The sequence below is a fragment of the Heloderma suspectum genome, chromosome 2 (genome assembly GCF_057233095.1).
Source record: "Heloderma suspectum isolate Gila_16-S chromosome 2, 16-S_ref, whole genome shotgun sequence".
NCBI lineage: Eukaryota > Metazoa > Chordata > Lepidosauria > Squamata > Helodermatidae > Heloderma > Heloderma suspectum.
Window position 1 is genome coordinate 79,339,709 of NC_139459.1, and position 25,940 is coordinate 79,365,648.

General features: G+C 41.0%; 1 protein-coding gene across 3 annotated transcripts in view; it reads left to right on the plus strand.

The window, feature by feature from the left end:
• Positions 1 to 25,940, plus strand: part of SRFBP1 (serum response factor binding protein 1) — a 108,123-nt gene that overhangs the window by 51,505 nt on the left and 30,678 nt on the right. For all 3 annotated transcript variants that reach the window (XM_084833947.1, XM_084833946.1, XM_084833945.1), the window contains 2 exons: positions 16,689 to 16,760; positions 25,142 to 25,223. In XM_084833947.1, the coding sequence (XP_084690073.1) occupies positions 16,689 to 16,760; positions 25,142 to 25,223 (154 nt within the window). The remainder of the gene's footprint in view (positions 1 to 16,688; positions 16,761 to 25,141; positions 25,224 to 25,940) is intronic.

The window sequence follows — 25,940 nt, forward strand, 5'->3', positions numbered from 1 at the left end:
TCCTTGAGATGGTGCAAGGAAAGCATTAAAAAAAGTTTTCAAAGAGAGAGGGAGGGAGAGAGAAACATGACTTCAAGAATAAATTCTTATGTGACACATTCTGAATGTTGCCACTTGCCTCTTAATTCAGTTCAGGAAGCAGTGACATAAATATTATTTATTTAATCGAAATTATTAGGTAATGACAGCTAATACAATCCAGAAGAGTTTAATGGATTGACCTTGTGCCCAAAAAGGAGTTTTGTTTTCAGTTGCTTTTGCTTGCTTTCTCTTTTCTAAACTCAACAATTTTAAGTACGGGAACTTTTTTCTACTTCATTTTTATAAAGTGACATGCACACTGATTGTGCTGTAGTTGTATCTGTGCCAGTGATATATCATAAAATACATATTGTCTATATTTTGAAAGGCCTGCATAGGACTGACTGGCTTGTGATACCATTTTTCTGTCAGAAAAGTTGCTTGATGGCATTGGTTAGATGGGTCTATCTGGTCTCTTCCACTTCTGGGCCATGTTTAGTATTGATTGGGTTTACCCCTGAAACAACATTGACCAATTTTCTTGATCTTCTCAATGGCTCAATCCAGTAGACTAGTCTTTAAGAAAATTGGGACTGACCATGGACTGTCAAACAACACAATATTACTGGAATGGTGTATACAGACAGAATATATTTTCTTAGTAGTAATATTTATATTGAAGAATAGCAATGTCATGATCCCTTAACACACTTTCAAGGCTGCTCAACATGCCTAAACAGTAGCATTTTCAACCATATTGCTACTAGAGATGCTGCCAAATTTGAAAACTACCTCTACTTTTGATAGGCTTTGGGCAATGTTATTCCTTGAAGCTTTCATTTCAGATTGGGCTTCAAATCATTCAAAATGTGTGCTCCATTTATCTAGTTTAGTGCCAAAGCTACTGAGACAAGGCCAAAGCCTCCCTTTGTCATGATCTGTAGCTATAATGCCCGGCTTCCCTGTGCACCCACCACTCACATGCAGAGGGTCCAGTGCCTCGGGAAAACTAGTTGCATTCAGGGCATGAATTTGGTTTTCCTGGTTTTCCCTTCCCCTCCCGTAAGTAACATGATTTGAGGGTGTGGGGTAGGGAAGATCTGATATATGACCTGAAAGTTTCTAAGCACCGGACTGGGGACGATACATGAAAAAACAATTTGTATTTGGTTTATGAATCTGTGTTGATTGTCCACTTTTAATACAAAGAGTTGCAATAGAGTATAGAAGCAGCAATCACATGCACAAAATTTCTGTCTGGTTCTGTGTTTGAAAATGAAAGAGAAAAGTATTCCAACCGCTTTTGACAATTGACATTGGTATAGTTACCACCTAGAACTTTGTGCCACACTAAAACTAGTCCTATTGAAACCAGGAAAGCTTATTAACATTTTAATATTGCTTATAATTGAAATGTGATTTTGACTGAGGAAGGTAATGTGGAATACATTTCAACTAAAAATTAGAGGATACTATCTCGGGCAAATGCTGACATTCAAAACTGAAGGATTTCTAAGGAAATGGTACGTTTAAACATTATAATTTTGGCTTTTGTGATTGCCCCACTGAATGATGTTATGACCTAGCTTTTTCCTTTTGTCTAACTTGGTTTTTGTAGCATTGATAGCCAAAATACTTCCCTGCAATAGCTTGTAAAGAGCAATTTGAAGAGCTACTGCCTTTTAAATTACCACAAAATTACTATCTTGCTAACTGATGTTTGTATCCTAGAGGAAAGACAGTAAATTATATTTCCCATATGTGACTACTGATTTGAATAGGAATCTTCAAACTGAAACAGTTCCTCTAACTATACTTTCTTAAAAGCTCAGATCATAATTTCCAGTTTAAACTTTAGGCTGAAATCATAGCTTCCATTTGTCTTGCAAACCTCTTAAATCATGAAAATAGGTGGAGGAACATGGCACTGCACTAAAGATATTAACTATGCCAACACTTTTGCACTCGTGCAGCCTGATCCTATTCATGATAAGCTCCATTGAGTTCAGAAAGGTTTACTCCCAAGTAAGTGTGCATGGAATTACACCCTTAATCTATATTATGTGATATACATGAGTCATTAGAGTTTAGTTACATTAAATGGACCCAGAAATTAAACATGAGGCATTATCCAAATAACTACGGTAGGCCTTCTAGGGGCTTAGGCACACTAGGAGAATTTTAAATTCTATTTCATTTTAACAGCAGACCTTGACCTGATTCACATGATGAAAATAGCCCATGGTGGGATATTTAAGCTGTGGTGAGCTGTGGGCCATGCTGGCTAACGTTTTATACATTCAACCTCCAACCGGAGGTTGTCATTGCTTCTGAACCTGGCCACCATGGGTTATGTGAGTGTTAACTAACCCTCGCATAACCCTACAACAGACCATGGGTTGTGCGAGGGTTGGTTTAACCTTGCAAAACCCACAGTGGCCAGCTTCGAACACAACTATGGTCAGTGGTTCTCTAGTTTGGTTTCTCTCACATAGCATACTCATAGAACAAAGAGGGAGGGGATCATTTATTAGAAGCCATTCCATCTGGCTGTAAGAGAGGGAAAGATGGGACAGTGGGGCCACTCCATCAACTCGGCTGAGAAACCAGGTAATATTTGCCTCCTGCCCTTCCTGAACTGTCTTCATTCCAGCTGGTCATTCTAAGAGCAATTTGATTGACTGCCTACCTGAAGAACAACTCGTAACTTTAAGAATTTGTGTGTGAGTTTGTATGAGTTTGGTGTATGAGTCTCCTTGTGTCTTTTTTCCTTTGTGTCTATTAGATTTTTAAGCTTGTGGACAGAGGCTGACTTGATTCACATGATCAAAACAGCCTATGTGGGCTGTTTAATCCAGTGAGCTGTGATGCATGCCTGCCAGCATTTTGCATATTCTTTCCCCAACTGGGGGTTGGCCTTGCAGCTCATCATGGCTTAAACAACCTGTGGTGGGCTGTTTGGACTGTGTGAACCAGCCCACTGTCTCTTGTCTCTTAATCTTTATATAGCACCTAGAAACATTTAGGTGCTTTATAAACGATAAATATTGTTTTGCCAGATGACAGTGGGGTCTCCTACCTGATGGCTATAGCCTAATCCCATGCTTTGAAAACAAGCTTATTTTCGTACCATTTTGCACCATTCCCCTTCACTGTAGAAAAGGGCTTCATAAAATGTTGTAATACAAACCTACATTTACATTAGTAAATGGGAATTCATAATGGTAGGAGATAATTTTATGGCAATATGATGTGCTGAAATAGTTCCACTGTTATCGGTGAGGCAAAGACTTGGTAACACCAATTTATGGGTTGTTGAACCCATTGATTTTCATAAACAACCAAGGAACACCCCGTTTCTGGGATGTTTGGTGTGATATGCAAACCCGGAATTCTGGGTTGTTGAGGGACACAGTTTTAAACCAACGATAAACCTTAGGTTAAAAAACTGGGTTTTGCCCCTCAACAATGCAGAATTCCAGGTTCAGGCATCACATCATACACTCCATTCCTGGGTTGTTTCTGAAAGCTGATGCAAAGTGGAAGTGGCAAGCAGGCAGGAGACTGTACACTTGCCTGCTCCTGCCTGGCCCCAACTAACTATGGATTTTTTAACCCGTAGTTGTTACATGCAAACTGGGCCTATATCAGTGCATGAATTTACTTTTCCATTAAATTTAATTTTAAACTTTATTTACATACAGGCTATATTTTAATATAATATTCTAAGATTAAACAGCCTTCAATATATGAGCAGAATTAAGGCTTCTGTGTTAACTTTCACACCATTTAAGCCACAAAGACACTGTACAGACTCGCATATTGTACTCGCTGAGCTCCAGCCTTGGTATTTCACCCCCAATCCTCTTCCTCCACAAATTGGAGAAAACATTGAAATGATGTGGAATTCCCATTGAGAGGAAGGGATTCGACAGTAATAACAACTTGGAAATACATCCTGTTGTCGTTCCCATGCAACATTAAGTGGCCTTTAGACAGGGAGGGGGCAGCTCGGTGGAGTAGAATCGTGAGAAAGATATTCAGGAGAGTGAGTGGAATAAATGAAATGAAAGAAGAAGGTTACAGGAACAATAGGACAAATGCCGCGACAACTGGGTAGAAGAATTAGTTTCTGAGTGAAAAACGTGGCAGGAGGGATAGAGTATGGTGAAAGCTCCTATCATTCCCCAGTCCCCATAACTGCTTCATTCCTCTACTTCCAGGAGTGCAGAACCTCAGGTCTGGGGGCTAATTCCGGCTCTCCTGGAGTTCCCATCTGGCCCTTCAGGGTTCCCCGGATGGCCATGTCCCCTTTCCCTGGGCCTACCCCCTTTCTACCAGTCACTGATTGTTTGGTGGTTTCCCAGCTTCTGTGCAGTTCTTTTCCCATTCTAAAAAGTTGACGTGCTTCTCATAAGGTTTAATTACTGGCAGTAAGAGCTTTACGCTCAAATATGCTGATATTTTTGTCCTATCCCTTTTGCCCTCGGCCCCACCCACCACTGGAATGTGGCCCCTGAGAGCTTCTCCAAAATTGAATTTGGCCCTCGGGCGGGAAAAGATTCAACACCCCTGCTCTACTCCATGTTGCCTCTACTCTGTATTGCCATCTACTCTACTCTGTATTGCCATCTCCATTCTCCTGCTGTAGATTTAAGTGTAAAGATTTAGAATTAAAGTCTATTCCTTTCCTAGTCTAGAGCTTTGCTGATCTACAGAAATCCAGGGAAAGTAAATCCCCTTTTTTAAATGTTTTGACAGAATTTAATAAAATTTCAGATGTAAGCAGCCCCTTTTGTGGGGATAAAGCCTTCCATATTTCACAAAAATGGGTTCAGAGGGTTTGTGCAAGCAGCCTTCATTTGTGTGTTGTTGTTTTTCAAGGGATGCCCTACCTTCTCTGGTTTTGTGGGCAGTTTGCATGAACATGATATACAGTGTATGTTGACGTGCCCCTAGGTAAAATCCTGTAAAATTTCAGAATAGGTGCAGGGGTTCAAGCTGCAAAAAGGTACAGAGTCAACATGGAAAGAACAATGGAAACAATGGAACAGCTTTGGATATGTTGCTTCAAGGAAAGGAAAGGTTCCTCTTGTGCAAGCACTGGGTCATTACTGTCCCTTAGAGGGATGCCACTTGCGCTGGCGTTTTCATGGCAGACTGTAGCGGGGTGGTTTGCCATTGCCTTCCCCAGTCGTGACTACCTTTCCCCCAGCAAGCTGGGTCCTCATTTTACCGACCTCGGAAGGATGGAGGGCTGAGTCGACCTGAGCTGGCTACCCAAGACCCAGCTTCCGCTGGGATTGAACTCAGGTCGTGGGGAGAGTTTCGGTTGCAATACTGCCACCTACCACTCTGCGCCACACGAGGCTCTGTATGTTGCTTCAAACTCCCTCCCAAAAACACTGTGGTTAGAAAGTACCCTGCTAATGTCATTACCTAGAGCTTTGTCACAAAACTAACCCAACCCCCCCCCCCCCCAATACCTTCCCCCTTCACCTGGTGTTTTGCTGTTCTAGAGCTTGTCTGGAAGTTTCAAAATTGTATCAATTTCGGGCTAATGCAAAACCAAAACCAGTCTCCTTCTGAAGTGGGTCTGAAACTTCAGGAACAGTCTGCGTAACTTCAGCCCACTTCAGACAACAGCCTCTTTGGAGGCAATCCAAATACCTCTGAAACAGACCACTTCAGTTCATTATCTTGGCACATCCCTAATAGCAACACATAGAAGGGGAGAAGAACTCAGCAGACGGTTCTCTAGTCCTTCCGTCACACCCTGGCCTACTAGTACTCTGGACTCCCTGTTGGCTTCACTATTGGACTCCAGAAGTTTCTGGACCCTTGGTGTTTTGTGCTAAAGCACAAGAGAGCCCGACCAGCATGACCTGGAAGTGCTTGCAGCAGGGATTCCGACGGAGTGGAGCAGCTCCTTGCTGCCGTTATTAAAATGTTAAAAATTAAATTGTGGAGTGTAGGAAGAATCCAGGTAGGTATGCTGTAGGACTTGTGGAGAGCCAAGGAGAGATAGATAGACCAATACCCACTGCATCCCCTAGCCTTCAATTTTGAAATTGATTAAGTCGGTTGTATTTCTTAAAAATAGGGGGAACTTGCCCCTCAAATATCTTCTACTTGAAATTACATACCAGTAGGACAAATCAAGTAGATTTTATAAGGAATAAATTTTTCATTCTTTTAGTAGATAGAGAAGGTGATGTGATTAGATTAGTGAATAGGGTGATATGGTCTATTTAGGATTTTCCAGTAGCAGCTTCTTACCTGTTACATAGAGCTTTTGGAAAAGCCAGACCATATGAGCATCATTTTTGATGTAAAGGTGGGATATAAATGAATAAATAATCATGGATCCTTCCACCCATCCTTTTTGATCTACATAGTCTTCCCAGACTCTTTTCCCCTGTTGTCACAGAATGACAACCTGTCTACACTCATCTAGTGTTTGTGTAAGAAATAATTCCAGTTTTTTTCTTAGGCTTGTAAGCTATGATATCCCTGTTTCATAGAGTTGCATTGCTTGCCTCATTCATTCTCTAATATTTGTGGGAGGTGAGCGATTATTCACATTTTACAGGTGGGGAGCTAACTCCTAGAGATCATATACTTTGACACGGCCAACCATTCCATGTTTGAGTTGTGATTTTAGGCCAGTTCTCTAAAGTCCAATGTCCAATTTTATGAACTACAGCCTCTTTCTGTAGTAACGCAGTTGTTATGGTGCTTCACTCATTTCTACAAAACAAAATAAAACCTAAATGCTTTTTTGTTGACTCAGCAAACCAGGGGATTAGCCTTAAATGTGAACTTGGACAGTGTGTATCAGATGCAAGTTTATTTCATTGACTCTCTCTTTAGGGTATGCAGAAATTCTGTTGAACTCCTTGTGAACAATATATTATTGTGCAGCTGGTAAAATCATTTTTCAGAAGTAATGAGGGTGTTTTTCCCCCGTTTGGCAATGAAACTTTAAATGATATTTCCATCTGCAAGACCTAGTATAAATTTGACCACAGCAGCAGTTGCAAGACTGGAACTTGCATCATCGTACTATGACAGAATATTTTCCCCTTGCTATTTTAAATCAACAATTCCAGATTTGATACATTGCTTGCATTTCTTACCGCCAATCAAGTAAAAAACAACCAGTTTTAAAATAGACTGTTGGAACTAAAGTTTAAACTGAATGGATCTTAACCCCTCTCCATATTGTAGCCTATTTGGAAAGAATTAAAACATTTTAAATGAAATGGCATGAGATTATTCAGCACACTACATGTTCAGCCGTACTTGGATTGTGTCTCTTATGGAGTTGCCAGTGTACAGAAGAACATGGAGTGGAATCTATTGGTGCTGTTCTACTCACAAAGTAGCTTTTGATCGACTGAATGCCTCCATTAATGGACGAGAAGGGAGTGAGTTTTGCTGATTACTCCTGTGCCCCCCCCAATCTCTTTGGAGGGGTTGGAAGACCCTCCAAAACAGCATAGAACATGGTCTGCAGGCTGCAAGGGAGGGGGAATTGGCAAAATCCCTCTATACCTCTTCCGTTAGCAGAGGTGTCAGCTGGATTAAAAGCTGTTCTTGAAGCGGAAGAGCACCATTATACTCTACCTACTTCTCCTAAAGAAGATTATGCTTTGTTTTCATTAGAATTAGTTTATCAGTAATATAAATTTCTGGTGCATATTGACACAAAGCAAAATCAAGGTGAATTAATTTGTCTAAATTAAGGTGACTTCAAGACCAAATTAAATCTAGTTTCTCATTTTGAAAATGTATATATTTCCTGAACAGGCATGCATACTATCTGGTTAAGACAACAGTTAAAAACTCTTTTGTTTGCATAAAGATAGAGCCTTTATACAGGAGCATAACAATTAATCAGATTTCTGTTTTGTTCTCTCTACATAGTCAAGCCTACTAAGAAAGATCACTTATTGGAAGGCTAATGCTGCAGACTGATGCACACCTATTCTGTAGTAACTCCCATTGAACGAAGAGAGATTTGTTTCCAAATAAATATGGATGGGATTGGGCTGAAAGTGTCCAAAAGTTTCCATAACCAAGGGTAGTGTTTCTCCATGAGATGGTTTAAATCCCTGGCACAAAAATATCTTTATTTTTTAATCTCTCCCCTCACCCCCAATTATTGGTCTAAGTACAACATACTGTTTGAGGATGGAATTGCTGTACTAGCAGAGCTCTGCTGCCTTTTTACATGGCACAAATAGTTGTGCAAGCACTAGCTGGCCACTTTGTAAACCTAAGATCTGCAAGTGGTTGTGCAAATGGAACCTTAGTTGGATTCTCCCCTTACACATAGTTCAGAATTTTGTTTCAAGTAGCGCAACATCATTTCACTAGCAGAATGGCAGTTCTGAATTCAGCCCATTGAGCTATATGCTGGCTGCTATTATAACAAACTGCACCAGAAGTTTAGCTGTTAAAAACAAAGCAGTGGTATTTCTTTTGTCCATGAGCACCAAAACTCGTACTTCCTTCCTGCCAAAGGTAAAATCTTTGGAATACTGATTCTGTATTCACAGAACATTCCTTGGGTTAAAAGGGACCAGACTGGAAAGCAAACAGAATTAATGCTCTAGGCAGTATAACTGGGACAATGTGTTTAGACATTTTTATGCTCCTATGCTCAAATATTTTCATCAGGATGCAAATCTGGATTGGTGAGAAGGATTGTCAAATTCTGTAATAACTTTGGTGGTTTGGGTTCACCAGAGAAATAAGAATTATTATGTATTGTATATGTATGTTTTAACTTAAGCCTAGTTTGGACTTTAAAAAGAAATACTTGAGGGAAAGCACATTTTCCATTTTTACTTTAAAAAATTGGCGTGTTTTCTGTTTCTATACAATGGAAATAATCCTTGTATTTAATGTTGGAGGATGCTGCTGTGAATGAAATGAGAGAATTTCAAAAATGAGATTGCAAAGAAACAAAACCAGAGTTGATTTAAACCCACTCACCTCTATGGTACATCTCCAGAACACTTTGGCAGATAATCTTTAAGATCACATTCCTCAAACTGTCCATGGCTACGTCGCATGAAATTGCTCAGAGTTCAAACCTTTAGTCATCTACATTTGACTCAAATGTTTAATTGCGTCTTATCTTATGCCACAAACTTGGGAATGCTCTGGTTATCCCACTCAGTTTATGGACAAGACAGTCAACACTTTCTACATTTGTTTTGTTTTATTTTGTTGGGTTGCCTTTCTACAAACTATACTTTGTAGACTTGTGAAAACTATCTCCTCCTTTTACCTTTCTATTGGAACAGGAATACTGCCAGGATGTAAAAATAATGCCATCCTGAATCAGACCAGTAGTCCTGTGCATACAGTAGAATGTACAGTCTACTAACAATGATGGATGCCTGAGTAGGGGTGGGATTGACTGGCACTCAGAGTCCATCTTTGAATGTGACCTTCCCCTAGGATTCTTGGAGGACTGGTTAATCTAGAAAAGACTTCAGAGAGAGCATCTTCCACAGCCCCTTCAAACACTTCCATGGCCTTGTCCCCTTTATATCTCTTCTCTTATTTCCTGATACATCCCTGCCTGTGACCTTTGATCCTCTAGTTCCATGACCTTGAGACATCTGAAGGTCTCCCTAAATTGATTCCATCTTTTCTCCTTTGCTGCCCCTTATGCATGGAATGGCCTCCCAGAACATTGCATGATATCACCTCTCTCTTCCTTCAGATCCTTCCTCAAAACCTACCTTTTCCATGAAGACTTTGGCATTCACCCCTAACCATTGTGTTGTACTCTAACTAAGCCTAAGTATGTGTCACTAAAATAAGGCCTATTCTTTCCTGGTTTTCCTGCCTTCCCTTCTGTGTCAAACATGGACCTGTGCTCCTGTACGCTGTAAAGCACCATAACATTGATGGCACCATATAAATAATACAATTATATGCAGTTAAACTACATTTCATGCAGTTGAATTTTAATTACAACTACTTTGTGAAAAGTTACTTCACCTATATAGTTATACTGCTTTTTGTTGGTAGATACTACTGTAATTTAACTACTAACAATATTACTTACTTTCATGCTTTGGGAAGGAAAATAGAAATACCAAGTTATTCACTAAGAATAATGTAGGTGTGCTGATACTTACTACAGAGGGTGTAGTTAAACACACACACACCTTCCATTCATACAAATGGTCACATGCTCAGTGTGTAGTATTTCTAAGGGAGCTGGCTGCATTCAGAATAGTCTAGGACAGGAATCATCAGGCTCTTTGGGCCTTTGAGCACGTTTAGAATTCTGTGAAAGTGTCTTGGGTGTTCTGGGCACATGGCCAGTCACAAAAGAACAAGAAGGTGAAAGTGAGGCCTACTAAATTAAAAATACATCATCATGAATTTGCCTAATTTTCACATGGTATTCCCACCACTACCATCATCCAATTAGATGGATGTGTATAAGACTGCACACAGTAATCACAAATTTTATGCTTGCTAACACCACCATGGCCCAGAAGCATGGATCAAAGGCACAGGCCTTCATGGGTCCTCATGATTTTACCTGGGATGTTAACAAAACTCCTGTCAAATTACAGAATACAATTTTGGGTACTAGGTGACACAATTTGATGATTGTTTTGACGAGATCTCTTGTAAAGATTAGGTGCATCCATAAGATCTATGCCTTGCATCCATGTTTTTGTATCATGGAAACGCTGACCTTGAGGCTGTGGCATGGTGCCGCAGTCGCCGTGTTCAGGATTGCAGTTTGAAGAGTTCAGCCTAGCCCAAGAAGAGACCAGGCTGTTTTACAGGCCTGTTTTGCCCATCTTTCTATAGGCATAAGTGGGAATATGAGCTTTCACATTCTTTTTCATATCTCTGTGCCTTTTTAAAAGTAAAAGTTTACATTGATGAATTTGGTAGAAAACAGCCATCTTTACCCTGCAAATTTATAGTTTTATCTTAAATCTTTTTATAACTGAGAGATGTGTATAATGATTTTTCATATAGCCTTACAAATAGTTAATTATTTCTCAGGTAAATAGTTTCCCAAAACTTCTGGTCAAGATAGCCTGTGGCATGTAACTACAACCAGGCATATTGCAACCAGGCTGCTATTTTTATTTTGTAAATTATCTGCAAGGTTCTTGTATTATAACACTTAATTCAATTAGTCTTCAGTGTTACTGTCTGCATGCCATTTGAGCCACTACATCAGCCTTCTGTTGCTAGGAGTTTTTTGAGGAAGACTGTCATAAACTCCGTATGGAAAGTATCTATCATCTATTTTGTCTGGGCAATGGCAAGATTGTTTTCCTATTGTACTTTTTTGATACTACGTCAAACTGTATTTCAATATATCAAGCAATTCATCTTCTATCAGTGATCCTCTAGTGATAATTTATAAGTTAATGGAAGATCCATTAGAATACTTTTATTATTAACAGAGGTGGTAATTGTTAGAATAGCAGCATTGCCTAGTTTATACAGAGCCATCAGAGTATATGACATTTATACACTTTTCTAAGCAAAAATTTTTTGACAGGTCCTTTCCTCTAAAGAGTTTAAGCATCGTACTTTCTGAAAGTTATATACTGCTGTCAGGGACAGCAATAGGTTGATATATGGCAACTTCTCTACAGGAATATGGGAAGGCAAAGACATAAGCCAGTCCTCGCATGCATGCCTCTTCAACCCCCTTGTCTCTTCTAGCTGCTTATGAAAGGCAGCCTTTTGTCTTTGGGGAATTCTGAAACAGATAGCAGCAGGCTTTCTCATGCACTCACTCTATTGGAGTGTAATTTGTTAATTGCCCTTAAATGGAAAGGAGGGTGAGTTCAGATTAAGAGGGCTATGCAGGTATTTGAGGACTGTAGAGAAAGAGAGACAGTTAATAGGTTTCCAATATGCCCTAAGAACTTTAAAGAGACACAATTCTTGTTGTTGTTCAGTCGTTAAGTCGTGTCCAACTCTTCGTGACCCCATGGACCATAGCACGCCAGGCCTTCCTGTCCTCCACTCTCTCCCGGAGTGTGCTCAAGTTCATATTCATTGCATCAGTGATGCTATCTAGCCATCTCATCCTCTGCCATCCCCTTCTCCTTTTGCCTTCCATCTTTCCCAGCATCAGGGTCTTTTCCAGGGAGTTTTCTCTTCGCATTAGGTGGCCAAAATATTTGAGCTTCAGCTTCAGTATCTGTCCTTCCAGTGAGCACTCAGAGTTGATTTCCTTTAGGATTGACTGATTTGACCTCCTTGCAGTCCAAGGGACTCATAAGAGTCTTCTGCAGCACCACAGTTCGAAGGCATCAATTCTTCGGCGCTCAGCCTTCCTTATAGCCCAGCTCTCACAGCCATACGTTGCTACTGGGAAAACCATAGTTTTGATTAGACTAACCTTTGTCGGCAAGGTGATGTCTCTGCTTCTTACTATGCTGTCTAGGTTTGCCATAGCTTTCCTCCCAAGGAGCAAGCGTCTTTTAATTTCATGGCTACAGTCACCGTCTGCGGTGATCTTGGAGCCCAAGAAAATAAAATCTGTCACTGCTTCCATTTCTTCCCCTTCTCTATGCCAGGAAGTGATGGGGCCAGATGCTGTGATCTTACTTTTTTTAATGTTGAGTTTCAAACCAGCTTTTGCACTCTCCTCTTTCACCCTCAACAAGAAGCTCTTTAGATCCTCTTTGCTTTCTGCCATTAGGGTGGTATTGTCTGCATATCTGAGGTTGTTGATAATTCTCCCGGCAATCTTAATTCCGACCTGTGATTCATCCAACCTGGCGTTTCTCATGATGTACTCTGCATATAAATTAAATAAGCAGGGCGACAATATACAGCCTTGTCCTACTCCTTTCCCAATTTTGAACCAATCGGTTGTTCCATTTCTTATTTATTTATTATTGCATTTATATCCCACCTTTATTCCTCTTGCAAGGAACCCAAGGCGGCTTACACAATCCTCCTCCATTTTATCCTCACAACAACAACCCTATGAGGGTTGTTGTTGTTTGGGCCAGTCACAGGCTGAGAGTCTGTGACTGGCCCAAAGTCACCCAGTGAGCTTCCATGGCCAAGTGGGGACTAGAACCCGGATCTCCCGGCTCCCAGTCCGTCACTCTCGCCACTACACTACACTGGCTCTCCATGTCCGGTTCTTACTGTTGCTTCTTGACCCTCGTACAGGTTTCTCAGGAGACAGGTAAGGTGGTCTGGTACTCCCATCTGTTGAAGAATTTGCCACAGTTTGTTGTGATCCACACAATCAGAGGCTTTAGCGTAGTCAATGAAGCAGAAATAGATGTTTTTCTGGAATTCCCTTGCTTTCTCCATGATCTAGCAAATGTTGGCGATTTGATCTCTAGTTCCTCTGTCTTTTCGAAACCCAGCTTGTACTTCCGGTACTTGTAGTTCTCGGTTCACATGCTGCTGAAGCCTAGCTTGTAGGATTTTGAGCATGACCTTGCTGGCATGTGAAATGAGCACAATTGTACGGTAGTTTGAACACTCTTTGGCATTGCCCTTCTTTGGAATTGGAATGTAAACTGACCTTTTCCAGTCTTGTGGCCACTGTTGAGTGTTCCAAATTGGTTGGGATATTGAGTGCAGCACTTTCACAGCATCATCTTTTAGGATCTTAAGTACCTCAGCTGAAATACTGTCATCTCCACTAGCTTTGTTGTTAGTAATGCTTCCTAAGGCCCACTTGACTTCACTGTCTAGGATGTCAGGCTCAAGTTCAGTGACCACACTATCATGGCTATCAGGGACATTCAGATCTTTCCTGTATAGTTCTTCTGTGTATTCTTTCCACCTCTTCTTAATCTCATCTGCTTCTGTTAGGTCCCTGCCTTCTTTGTCCTTTATCATGCCCATCTTTGTTCAAAAGGTTCCCTTGAGATCTCCGATTTTCTTGAAAAGATCTCTAGTCTTTCCCATTCTGTTGTTTTCCTCGATTTCTTTGCATTGTTCATTTAAGAAGACCTTCTTGTCTCTCCTTGCTATTCTCTGGAACTCTGCATTCAGTTGGATATATCTTCCCCTTTCTCCCTTCCTTTTCGCTTCCCTTCTTTCCTCAGCTACTTGTAAAGCCTCATCAAACAGCCACTTGGCTTTCTTGCATTTATTTTTCTTTGGGATGGATTGAGTTGCTGCCTCCTGAACAATGTTACGGACCTCTGTCCATAGTTCCTCAGGCACTCTATCCGGTCTAATCCCTTAAATCTATTTGTCACCTCCACTGTATATTCATAAGGGATAAGATTTAGGTCATACCTGAATGGTTTAGTGGTTTTCCCTACGTTCTTCAATTTAAGCCGAAATTTTGCAAGAAGCAGCTCATGATCTGAGCCACAGTCAGGTCCAGGTCTTGTTTTTACTGACTGTATGGAGCTTCTCCATCTTTGGCTGCAAAGGACATAATCAATCTGATTTCGATATTGACCTTCTGATGATGTCCATGTGTAGAGTCGCCTCTTGTGCTGTTGGAAAAGAGTGTTGGCTATATAAGCAATTATCTTGAAACCTCACTTTGAGGTGTATGGCTTTTCTTTCAGGCACAATATACTGGTCCAGTTTGCACTTCATGCTACCCAGGGTTTGTTAAACCCTGGCTAGTCATGAACGAGTGAAAGCTAGCATGCTGCCCCCCCCCCCCGCTCCGGCTGAGCAGGGATTGTCTGCAGAAAACTCTATCCCTGTGTTGTTGCTCATTATCCAAACCCAGGATTGTTGGTTGCTGAGGGAGAGAAAACCTGGAGTTAGAACCCATAGTTTGTTAGTGGGTTCTGTCTCTGTGTTGTCTCTCCCCCACCAACCCACAATTCTGGATTTGATGTCATGGGCAATAACCTATTGTTTAGCTCTGCGCAGCTGCAGCAGGACCAATCAAGCAACAAGAGCTCACTTGCTCCCACTTCCTTCACCCAGGGTTAAAACAGCTTCCTATAATCATCATAATTTACACACAGGTTCAGGAAAATGAATATTGTAAAAACGAGATAATGATTCTGCTGTCTTACTTAAGTTATCCCTCTTTCAGAACACAGGTCTTGTTCAGCTTGTTCAGACTATCAGCAGGAGAAACAGTGCGGCATTGGTTGTTTCTCCCACCTGGCAGTCACTCAACAAGGATTACCCTAATTACCCACACTGAACACAGCACAAGCATAGTGCGTTTTCACCCAGTTTACAACCCATTCTGCAAGCCATGGGTTGTAGGGTGGGTGAAAGTGCATTACACTCGCGCTGTGCACCGTGTTCAGATGACACAACAACCTGTGCAGGTAATTAGGGTAATCCTGGTCATATGGGCAGGGGAAACAACTGACACTACGTTGTTTCCACCTCTGATCATCCAAACATGGACATAAATTCTGTGGTGATTGATGCAAGCTTTATTTGGAAGTGTCTTAAACTGGATTGTCAAGCTGGAGAAGAAAAATTAAAATGAGTATCATGTAGGGTTACCTTGGTCCAGTCAGTATTTTTTGGAGGGAAGGTATTCAAATAAGGACTTGTGACATAGTATAGAATATACTGATCATGTTTTTCAGAAACTTGTTTTGTTGCTATCAACATATCCAGTCTGGTGTAGAGTTGAATTTGGACATGGGCACAGATCCTTGCTAAGTGATGAAGCTCACTGTGTAACTTTAAGGAAAGTCATTTTGCAGCCTAATATATAAGGAACTGTTGATTTGAGGGCAATACAAAGTAAGAATATTTGTTAACCCCAGCAAGAGCCCTGCATCAAGAGAAGAGGGTCTGAGAAGACGAGCTTTGCACAAGCCCATGTTATACATACCTTAGAATCCTCAAATTAATGCAAAGCATCCCAGCACCAAATCACTCAAAGTTAGAATTGAAGCCTTGATGCATAAAAAGTTTTGTCTTTTGTAACTGTAATATTATAAATGAACACAATTCATAGTGGGTGGGTAGTTGGCGATATGTATTAAACTACCACAGTGATAAAATACAGCCGCCCCCTAGTCTACTGACTGGACGTCAACTGGAGTATTGAGACCAGTTTGGGGTAACTCATTTAAAGAAAATATGGTCAACTTGGGAAATATGAATAAAGAAAGCAACAAATATGGTTATGGAGATAGAGCAGACAAAAGTGAACAACACGCTTAATCAAAAGAGCAGTGGGCCAACATGCATTTAGTATCTAAAGTTAAATGAGAGGGGAGAGGGAAAGATTGCCTTAACTTCTGAGAAGAGAGGTGGATGCCTAAAAGTCCTACTCTCTCATTTCAGATCTGAAAGAGTGAGCAGTAGTGATAAAAAAATGTACACTGTTCACACTCAGGGACATTTATACGAATGTTGTATTTCCAGGGTGAGCTTAGGTATTCAAAGAAAGTACTGGGCCTACACATTTGTGAGCCTTGGCTCAAATTAGGAGAGTGGGGAGAGGGAAGGAACTATTCAGCAATTTAAGATGTTTACTAAGGACGCTTGGGGATTATTAAGAGATTTGCCAACCTAAAGTAACATCATTTACGCTGTCATAGGCCTCCTGCTTCTTCATGTAAAGTGGAAAGATTTACTTATTACAAGTATTACAAACATCAAGAGGAATTAACTCTCTCTCTCTCTCTCTCTCTCTCTCTCTCTCTCTCTCTCTCCCCCCCCCCCCCTTACAGGAAATAAAACTTGATCAAGTTACTAAATTAGCACTTGGGAGAGAAATTAATTTTGAGATTGTCTGCAAAAAGGTATGATTATTTGTACGTTTATGTTAAGTAGTAACGTGTGCATGCTTGGGGGGGGGGACACATTTAGCATGAGCAAATATATTTACAACCCTCACCAAAGGTTTATCACAGTAACAAAGAAATGGTCAGTGAAGATTCCAAATGCTGTACTAATACAATATTGCATGTTATGCAGGTGCTCTTGGAAAGTGTCATTCCAGTTGATTCAGAGCACTGTTAAAACAGCACTGGCACTGAACAGAGCACTGGCACTGTTCAGAGCCAGTGTGGTGTAGTGGAGAGAGTGATGGACTGGGAGATGGGAGATGTGGGTTCTAGTCCCCACTTGGCCATGGAAGCTCACTGGGTGACTTTGGGCCAGTCACAGACTCTCAGCCCAACCCACCTCACAGGGTGGTTGTTGTGAGGATAAAATGGAGAGGAGGAGGACTATGTATGCTGCCTTGGGTTCCTTAAGGAGGAAAAAAGGCGGGATATAAATGTAATTAATAAATAAATAATAAATAAATGTTCTGGCTTCCTATCACGTGAGCAAATTCATTATTTGAGTATGATAGTCTGTGATAAGATTTGTACTCTCAGTTACATTGGGCATAATCCAGTGCTGCCCATCTGCCAGCAGAGCTGGCCTTCAATTCTGGTCCCTTGTGCCAGCTCTTCTGACCTGCCCCCTTCCAGAAACAAGCATTTCCGCTTGCTTAGGCTTGTCTATGGAAGTGCTAAATCGCCATTCCGCAAGTGGCGGGGCTGGCCACACATTCAAGGGCAGCGGTAGATTCTGCCCATTGTGTCTCTCCTTCAATTTCTCAGCACACTGCAAAATAAGGAAGGATACCTCATGTCATGTAAGCCTCACATATCCCATGGAGCAATTCTTTATAGTTGGCAGGTGGTTATTAGATTGCCAGCACTTTCAGCTTTCAGGGAAGGAAAATCTAGACCCCTTTGGGATATGTAAAACTTTGACAATTTTTGAAAGCACCTTGCAAACTATACAACATTCTCTTTTAACAGTTGCTTGAACAGACTTCAGAATTGTCATGTTTTATTTATAACCTAGCATGATTGCTACAGAAGGCAAAATAAATGGCTCATCTCTGCCATAGCTGACTGCCTAGGTTTTGGGTGCAATTTTCTATCCAAGAAAAGTGGCCAAAAATGCTGGCTAACATACATTTCAGGATATACTTGGAAGTTCATAAACATTTTGAACATAAAAAAGCACTCGGCAATCAAAGGAATGAATTACATTTATTTTTTCTGAAATTAATACTTTAAGAAAAGATTCAGGTATGAGTTCAACATTTTCCATTGCATCTTCTCTGTCATAGGTTCGTTGTTGCTTAAAATAGTTCACATCATTTAAAAAATGAAGTTCTTATACATGTCCAACTCTCAGAGGACTTAATAACAAGAAAGCCTTATAACAGAACTGAAAAACTTGTTCATCACTGAGAAGTATCCTGTTAACTAATGGCTATAGTGAGAAAGGGACAACCTTCTTACACCTGCCAATGCCCAGCTCACACTTGTAGGATCCTGGGATTCTCAGCTTTCTACCTATTCATCTCCCCTTCTCCTTTTCTTCTAATCTTTGCCAAAAATTTCCAATTCCTTTTACAACTCGGATCTAGAAAGCAGAATGAACAGATGCGCAAAGGTTTGCTTACTCTGTGTAATATAACGTTGAGTGTAGAATGTGAGTTCCTTTGACGTGATCCCTACTTCTAGCAAAACCACCACATAGATTTGAATTGCCAGTATTGTGGTTTAGAATGAATATGTTGGGATGGGGTGTTGGCTGATGGGTTTAAATTTAAAAGGAAAAACCAGTTGTGGTTATATTAATATTAGATGCAGGAAGCAACAGTATTCATCTTTTAGGTACTGGTAAGTCCTGTGTTAGATCAGTGTATCCAGTTTTGTCCAGCACATTTTAACTAGATTACCAGTAAACTAACAATATTCAGAAGAAAGGAGCAGAAATAATGCTCAACATTTGCAGGGAAGGGATAAAGAACTGGGCATGTTTAACTTATGCAAAATAATATTTATGTAGTGGGGAATCTGCATGAGAACGTGAAGGAGCACTTGTGCCCATGTGTCCCTCCTCATGTTCTTAGATCTTATAAATACACCCTTCTGTAAGTTACTGTCATCAAAAATACACTGCACAGCAAGGTCAAGAGCTTCCTTGGTGGGCCCAGATGTGGGAACCTCTGCCCTGAGCATCATTCTTTTCCCAAACATTTTCCCCAGTAGGTTGTCAGTTATTTGGGATTCCTATACTTGAACTAGATTTGTTTGTTAATAATAGAAGAGTTCTCATTTAGCACTTGTGTTAGTTTTATTGTTCTTTGTTTTATATTGGGGGACTGTTATTTTGTTTTTTTTATATTTTTTTTATTAATGGCTTTAGGTGCAGATGATAAATGTCAAATAAAATGATACAATTACAACAGCATTAAAAGAAACCTTAAATAATACATCCTGCGTATTAAAATCTGTTGCCTTTATTCACTGCATTAAAGCTTATTGATTTCAGAAGTGTGTCTGTTGATTTCAGAAGTTTAGGAATCCAGTTCCACACAATTGATGTTTCTCTGTTGGACCAAAGCCATTAGCTTTGAAAATATGATTTTAGATCATGCTAATTATACATTTATGTTGCTTTGGCATTTGTTCCTATATCAATAACAGAACACATAATTACTTATATTGATTTTTTATATTCTTCGCTTTTAAAAACAATCTCTATGCACCACTTAAGCCAAGAAGAAATAAACTACTTTGCTGTCTTTTTTGGCTTAATAATTCTCCTGAGGTAGTCGGATATTTTCTGGTGACATCTTGTACTTAATGTGTGCTTTTTATGATGCGAGTGCTTAGGATTCTTTCAACAGATAGCTGTTTTGCTGTTTACAGGGCCAAAAAATACATGCAACAAGCAGGCGTAATTGCTTGTAAAAGTGTTCTTTTGGGGTCTGCACACCTTCAGGAGCAGTATTGGTATTGAGTTGTCCCAAGTGACTCTGCTCATTTGGGGTTTTGTCAGGCTAGAAAACTGCTCAGAGTTCTTTGCATACACTAGATTTACTGTTGCTTCAGAAGGCACGTGATAAGGAATAACCTTTATAGAGCTGCAACAGTACCCTGATTCCGTCTGAAATGGAAATCACTGTGGGTGTATAAAAACCACTGTTTCCTGATATATTTCCTGGCAAATAGATACTAACGTCAAACAACAGTGGCTGTGCTTACTTTGAGAACATTGGTGATGAGAGAATGTTGCATGGAAGTGTAAGATTTGTCTGTCTGTGACTCTGTTCCTGTAATGTAGATGATTCAGCCTTGTGATCTTCAAAAACTTTGTACTTTTGAACTGTGCTCTTAAATATTTTCACAGGCTTAAGAATTTGTTGTCTAACTTAATGTCTCCTCAGTGCCAATGGTACACATTCTCTCTTATGACTTTGGATTTTGAGCAGAAATGAACTAACTCAAAGCACTTCAAGAATTAGATATATGTTCCCATGTTGAATTAATACTTAAATATCCAACATTACACAAGCAGACTTCAGCTTATGCAACGGAACTTCCCCATCCTGTTCTCTATGCAGCCCCACATCTCCCCAAAATCTTTTCCAGAGTGTCTCCCACTCTCCAGAGCAGATTGGAGGGGACGGGGCACTGCTGGGTGGAGGAGGAATCTACTCCTCTGGTGGATGCCATTCCATCAGCGGACGGAGACAATTGGATGTTGCCCAAGAATATCTAATCCTGATGCCTTACACTGTCGCTTATAGTTTAGTAAGATTCTGTGCTTGGTTTTGCTCAGTGTAGTTTTCCTATTGATAACAGAATTCTGGTCTACACACGGACACCATATAGAAGCCCCATGAATAGTTCCCATGTAGATAAGGTACACCTCAGCTTGCCAAATGGATTGCCTCATCACATAGAGCCCATTTGCACATAATGGTGACAAATTGTGGGCTGATTAACCCACGATTTGCCACAGCACGTGCCACTGCCATTTTACATATGCAGCCTCCAATTAGGCTGATCAGAGATTGCTCTGTGTCATCCAAACCTGGATACTATGGATTAAACATGGGTTAAACAACCTACATTTAACGTAACAACTCATTGGGTGTGTTTGGATGACACAGCAACCTGTCATGAGTGGCAAACTATGCACTGTGGGTTGTTTTGCGAACAACCCATAGTGTGTGGTTTGTGCACCTGACAGATGATTAGGGTTGTTTCCCCCCCACACACTACTTCCCTCTTGATGCTCCAGCCAGCTCTGCCCAGCATCCTAGAGCACTTGGTGGCAGAACCAGCCTTTTCATCCCTGGTCTGATCGTGATCTTGATAGCAGTTGGAGCCCTTTTAAAAATTCTTTTTCTTTTACTATTTTTGCGCAAACATGGTGCCAAGATTTTTTTTTTTGCATTTTCCCAAAATGTGCTCAAATGCCTTTTTTGGAGTTGCACAAGTGTGCAACTCCAACTGTCTGAAATGTACAGGCTTGCCTTGCCTGGACCCTTGTATGTTTGAGATGTCAGACATACAAGGTAACAGGTGAGGCTAGACTTTATAGAGGCTGGTTTGACAGCATTTAACAGTTGACAGGTGGGGAAATGGGTTGTAGATCATCCCCTTAGCGGGGTTATCCCCAGGGTTCAAAGGGTTGCCCTGAACCTTGGGAGTGCCCTGCTAAAAATCTCTACTTGTCCGAGTCCCCAGCAACTGTTTTTAATGGTGCCCGACACACCACCCTGTTTGCTCCCAAACACAGTAACTGCTTCTAGTTTAACAGCTGTCAAACTAGAAGCAGTTACTGCGATTGGGAAGAAAAAATAGGGTAGTGTGCACTTTTCTATGAAAAACTGTGCTGACTCGGGGGGGGGGGTGAACTAGAAGGATGGGATCCCCAAGCGTCAGGGCAACCCTTTAAATCCTGGGGATCACCTGGGTAAGTGGGTGATCTTGAGCACTTTGATAAGTGGGGAAAAGTGCTCAAGATCATCCACTTACCCAGGTGATCCCCAGGATTTGAAGTGTTGCCCCGACCCTCTGGGGTGCCCCCCTCCAATCCACCTCTCCCCACCTTGGCAGCAACTGCTTTTCATAGAAAAGTGCATGCCACCCCTTTTTCCCACCATTGTCACTTAGCTGCAGCTACTTTTGACAGTTGTCAAAGGACTTGTCAAAACAGAAGCAGTTACAGTGATCTGTAAAGAAAAATGGGCTGGCAACTCAGGCACGCTTAAAAACAGTTGCTGGGGACTTGGACAAGTGGGGATTCCTAGCAGGGCATCCTCAAGGTTCAGGGCAGTGCATTAAACCCTGAGGATACCATTGCTAGGGTGTTGACCTACACCTCATTTCCCACCTGTCAACTGCATGGCTGTCAAAACAGCCTTGCTACAGTGTAGCCTTGATAGTTACCTTGTATGTTTGACTTGTATGGTAGGTTACCTTGTATGCTTGCCAAAGCAAGCGCCTATATTTTGGATACTCGCAGTTGTGCAAGAGCACAACTGCTAATAAACAAATGAAAAGAAATAAAGGAGCCATTTCCGCACATAAAATGGGGCTGGGAAAATAAAGGGGGGGGATTCCATGTCTCCGTTTTTCTGCAAAAAATTAAAAAGGCTCCGCTCGCAATTGGGATTGCAGTTGGAGCGGGGATGGCGGCTTGGTGGCAGCAGGACAGGTTCTGCCACCAATTCCCGTGGGATGCTGAGCGGAGCTGGTTGGAGGTCTGAGGGGAAAGGGGGTGGGAAACAAGCCACACACTGTGGGTGGTGTGCCTGATCATCTGTCAGGCACACAAACAACACACTGTGAGTTGTTGGCAAAACAGCCCACAGTGCATGGCTAATCACCCATCGTGGGTTAACGTGTCATATGAATGCAGCCATTGTAGGTTAACTGAGGGTTGTTTAACCCATGATTTACCTATAGTGTCAAGGTTTGGATGACACAGCAAACTCCAGTTGGAGGTTATATGTATGAAATGGCAGCTGCACACACCGCGGCAAATATTGTGTTAGTTAACCGACAATTTGCTGCTCTAACGTGCAAATCAGAAGCCTGGGAAGGAATTGAAATGGGGACAATCCATGCATTGAGTTTATTTATTACCACCATGTAGAACAGTTCCCACAGAGAAGCAATTCCAAGGAGCTTTCATCTGGCATTGTAATTTCCTGAGGACATAGTCATTGTCATCGTCGTTCCGCACGCCCACCTCCCTAACTACAGTTGAGGTAAATTCAGTTCCTGAGACAAAAGTCTTGCCTTATTTTGGGGTCTCCTATTGATGCAAGGCATTTACTTCATATAAGGAGGAGGATGGGCATCAGCAATCTGGATGAGATCAAGTGCTACAGCCCCAGTGGGAAAGACTATAAAATCTCTTTGTTGCACTGGCAGATTTAACATCTAGGAATTAAGCAAGTATAGGTTAATATTATTCACTGTACAGTACTTTATAAAATTATATTTTGTGGCTTTTTTACTGTTTTCATGCCCAAAGCAGTTTACAAATTAGAATAACACCAGAACAACTTAACAAAAAACCTATGTGAAAGGTAACTTGAAGTATCAAATACATTAATATCCTTCATTAATAACAGCATTGATCAAAGTCTACAGTATTAAATAAAAATACAATCAAGTGTTTGGCAGTGACATTTTTGGTCACATAGGTTAAAAATCTAAAGAGAAGAAAGTTATTTTCTTTACTCTGATCAGAAATAAGAGGGGTCATGTGATGAAAGTATAGCTTATAATGCAGCAGCAAACATTTTTAAGATGGATAATTGAACAGATACTACAGGCTATACAGACTCACTTAGGAACTAACTAATTGTGAACTGCCCAGAGAGCTTTGGCTATTTGGCAGCATAGAAATTTAATAAATAATAATAAAAAAGCTAGAACTTCTCAGAGAATCAGGCTTTAAGGTAATTCATTTAAGAGTGCTGTCCTATCTAGATAGGCGGCCACCTCTGAACTTGGAGGCAACCGCCTATCCAAAGAAAGGCAAGAGAAGCACGGAGGGGATGGTTACCTCTGCACTCCTCCTGCCCTGCTTTTTCTGCTAGATAGCCAATTGCAGCTGTCTAGCTGCAAGAGCATGGAGTGGGGAAGGAGGCTGCTGTATGACACATATGATATGTCATACAGGCAGCTATGCTCTCCCCACCTCGGAATGCCCCCAGCCACACCCCTTTCCTGCCCCTCCACACTCCTCTTGCGAGCGTGGAGGATGGGGTGTTCCGCACTGCCTCTGAGGCAGCATGGAAGTGCAGGGAGGTCAGTTTTCCAGGAACTGACCTCGGACTGAGGGCTCCGAGGTTGGTTTCTGGAGAACAGCATATTCTATGGCCATTTAGCCGCTCCCTCCGTGTAGTAAGATTAGGTATGTACGTATTGTGTAAAATCCTCTCCATTTGTGTTTTGTGGATTGTCAGGGGCCTTTTGTTCCATGGTCCGCTCACAGACTGATGCCATTTTTTTCATCATGCAGAAAAATACACCAATATTTGTGTAAGAGGGTTCGCAACAATTTACATAATTTACCTTAGTATGTAGCATTTAGTGTCTTGTCCTGCATTCCATTCAACTTTTCTCAGCAGAAAATTTGCATATTTTCCTATGAATAAATATATGTAAATTTCAGGAAAGTAAAAATAATCTGAAAGCCCACAGACTCCGTATGGCCTGAGGGGGTCAGTCCACAGTGGATTCTACTGGTCAGATTCTTAGAAATCCAAGCTCATTTTAGTCCATCTTGAATTTCTCCTGCATAGCTTACATGCTTTGGATTTGGGGGGGATTTTTTGTACAACATTCTTGTAAGATATGTTTGATCACAGGGAATATTGTCTGTATTTACGTAGCTCTTTCCTGCAAAGTCAAGTTCTTACAGAAATTTGGCTTGCTGCTTGCTGTAAAGTAAAGCTCAGCTGAAATTCTTTCCCTCCTTCTCTCTCTCTCTCTCTCTCTCTCTCTCTCTCTGTGTCACACACACACACACACACACACACACACGTACTTGCAGGACTACTCATTCCCCTGCAAAGGTGAGGAAGGGGATATCGGCAAGTTTTAGGTGTTAGGTCTCAGAACGTATAGGTGTGGGTAGGCTTACTTTTTAAAGATGAGGTGGCTGTTGGATGGGGGTTTAACAGGAAAAATAGCTTTGCCACCCCTTCAAGTGGTGCCTAGGCTATCCTAATTTGGGAGAGAATGCCCCATAGGAACAACACCGTGTCACTCACGACATATGATCATTCCTAGGGACAGGGGAAATGGCTTCTTTGTTTTTGACAATCAGATGATTTCCCATTTTTCTAATTTAGCCCAATTCTACAGCAAGAGATAGAGCAGTTGCTAGGCTGACAGCTCACCCAGTATTGAAGAGAAAAATTGCTGATATTAAAGGTAAGCCAAAGTTATCCCAGCTAATCCTGTGTACATTGGAGCTTGTAGAGCATGGATGGGCATCCTGTGGCTCTACAGCAGTTTTGGCCTACAACTACTATGAGCCCTCACCATTTGGCAGCATCGGATAAGTTTTAAGCGATCCTGGATTGTCTTATGGTTATGGTTGCTTGCCTGAGATTGCTTGTTTGGTTGTTTTAGATATATGTTCTCTTGTGTATATTGTCTGTTTGTGTGTTTTTCATGCAGATGGCTTTTAATCTCTGTATACTGTATTTTTAATGTTCTTAATCTTTGTACACTGCCCAGAGAGCTTTGGCTATTGGTTGGTATATAAATGTAATAATATTTTTTTTAAAAAAATGGCTATGCTGGCTAGGGCTGATGGGAGCTGTAAGCCAAATCCCCTCTTGTTCAGGTTTGTTCGTGTTCTCTAATTATCAGTTGTCTTGTTGTAGCCCCTCTTAAGCTATAATATGTCTTAGACTTTACTGACTCTCAAATGGGGCATTTGCAATAATAGTTCAGACCAAATGGTTTGCATTCTGTTTACATTAAATAATTGTAGAGAGAACTCAAAGGTCTCAAAGAAAAGCAATATATCCACTGATGCCTTAATCTGAACATAATCCAAATAGTTGCAGTGTTCCTTTCTGGAAGTGCCTAAGATATTAAGTGTTATTTGTAGCTATGTGTACTATTGTGCAAATGTATTGT